The sequence below is a fragment of the Stegastes partitus genome, unplaced genomic scaffold, assembly GCF_000690725.1.
Source record: "Stegastes partitus isolate 25-593 unplaced genomic scaffold, Stegastes_partitus-1.0.2 Scaffold2151, whole genome shotgun sequence".
Classification (NCBI taxonomy): domain Eukaryota; kingdom Metazoa; phylum Chordata; class Actinopteri; family Pomacentridae; genus Stegastes; species Stegastes partitus.
In genome coordinates, this window is record NW_007579882.1 from 61930 (window position 1) to 64258 (window position 2329).

Consider the following 2329-nt stretch of genomic DNA (forward strand, 5'->3'; position numbering starts at 1 on the left):
CCACACAGACACCACAGAAGAAGAAACAACAACCACACAGACACCACAGAAGAAGAAACAACAACAACCACTGACTGGTGCTCGACTGGTTTGGACGGATGTAGACCAGTGAGATACTGGTTCAGACTGGACTGGTGTGAACTGCACATGAACTGGTTAGAACTGGTTTAAACTGACTTCATAGTGGTTTGGACCGGTTTTAAACTGGTTAAATCTGTACTTAAGCTAGGTTGGACTGGATCACACTGGATCTGTTATACTGGTTTGGACAGTATTTGGACTGGCTTGGACAGGTTTCATACTGGTTTAGACTGGTTGTCACTGGTTTCAGACGACTGTTAACTGGTTTTATTGAGGTTCTGTACTTTCTGCTGATGTAAACAGGTTTAACTTGGCTTGAACTGGTTTTATACTTTGTCTTGGACTGGTTTAAATCCAGCATTATACTGGTTTTGTGTTCTGCACTTTTTCTTGGTCTGGTTTATACGAGAATCATTCTTATTATAATAATAATAATCATTATTATCATCATCTGCTAACTTTGCAGTAATTCAGCTGAACCACCACGCCTGCCAGCTCCAGCTCTGTTTTCATTTTTGAGCTTTTAAACCAGGAGACAACACGACGTGAGTCTCATCTGTGGCGTCTGCAGCACTTTCAAGACCCCTGAAAGCAGAAGTTATGGCTTCATTATCATTTTTAAGGACAATTAAGAGCCTAATTTTGCATAAATTAATTTTTAAGGATCTGCAGGGACCTTGGATGAGCGTCCTCGCAGCGCCAGTAACACCAGTGTGGCCCCTGGGAGCCCGTTGAAAGCGTTTCACAGCTTTAAACGCTATTTGAAGGTAGCTGCAGGCCGACGGCGGAGCTGTCACTCAAGCTTATCGTCACGGCAACACACACGGCGTGACAGCTGTCAGTCTTAGTGTGTGTGTTTGTGAAGTGCGTACCACTTTACAACTACCTGCGGCGCACACGAGCCAACGCACACATTAGCGTTAGAGCCGGATCGATGGCTGACAAATGATGGGCTCCCTCGCGGAGCTGCGCGCCGGGGCCCTCTGGGCCCCACCGCAGAGCTGCACCACCGGGCCCACGCCACCGACTGACCTGTGCTGACTCCGGAGTTGGCGATGACGGTGGCGTCGGTCCACTGGTCGGCGCTGGAGACCGAGTACGAGCGCTGGTGCATCCCCTCGAGGCCGCCGCGACTGTTGAAGGACACCAGGCTGACGCCGCTCGCCATCTGAGACGCCGACGAGCTGCTGGTCACCGAACCTGAGAGACGAGACGAAGACTTCCAGTAAACATGCTGAAGTGCAGAGAAGGTGAAGAACGCACCGGAGCCGTTCACAGCAACACCTCGGCTCCTTCAGCTTCAACTTATTCATTTGAAAAGTGACAATAGCATCAAGCAACATTCAGACAAACGGACCGAGTTCACCAGAAGTCCGTGAGTTTAACAGAACGGGTCAAAAGAACAAAACGAGCAAAGATCAGCAGCAACAGCACTCATCAGCTTGGTTGTGTTCTTGTGTTTGTATTAATACTAAAATAAATAAATTTTCGATCAACACACGTTTGGTTCAAACGCAGCTCAGCTGCTACATCACATGAAGCTAGTGAGAGTTGCTAAGCTAACTACCTTTAGCAGGTGTTTTGCTGCTTCAGAGGGAAAATCTATAGTGAAATGTCGCTTAGTGTTCGTTAACGCTATCGGCTTCAATCTCAGCAGCCAGGTCTTTTCCTGACAAAGCCCTTTGACGTTAGCTGTGTACTTAGCCTCTTGCTATACCTTTAGCTATGTAGTTAGCCGTCGTTCTCTGATTTTACCCTTGTAGCTAGCTTCTTTCAGCACCTTTAACTGTGTAGCTAGTTGTTGTTCTGACTTCAGTCTTCTAGTTAGCTTCTTTTATGACTTTAGCTGTGTGGTTAGCTGTCGTTCTCTGACTTTAGCCTTGTAGCTAGCTTCCTTCTATACCTTTAGCTGTGTAGCTAACTGATGTTCTCTGACTTTAGCCTTGTAGTTAGCTTCCTTCTATACCTTTAGCTGTGTAGCTAACTGATGTTCTCTGACTTTAGCCTTGTAGTTAGCTTCTTTTCATGACTTTAGCAGTGTAGCTAGCTGTTGTTCTCTGATTTTAGCCTTGTGTTTAGCATCTTTTAACACCTTTAACTGTGTAGCTAGTCGTTGTTCTGACTTCAGCCTTGTAGTTAGCTTCTTTTTATGACTTTAGCTGTGTGGTTAGCTGTCGTTCTCTGACTTTAGCCTTGTAGTTAGCTTCCTTCTGTACCTTTAGCTGTGTAGTTAACTGATGTTCTCTGA

The 2329-nt window shown here is 46.1% G+C and overlaps 1 protein-coding gene across 1 annotated transcript in view; it reads right to left on the reverse strand.

Moving 5' to 3' along the window:
• LOC103374129 (arf-GAP with GTPase, ANK repeat and PH domain-containing protein 1-like) overlaps positions 1 to 2329 on the reverse strand; it is a 31424-nt gene that overhangs the window by 20673 nt on the left and 8422 nt on the right. The window contains exon 2 of the mRNA XM_008304165.1: positions 1114 to 1281. Coding sequence (XP_008302387.1) covers positions 1114 to 1281 — 168 coding nt within the window. The remainder of the gene's footprint in view (positions 1 to 1113; positions 1282 to 2329) is intronic.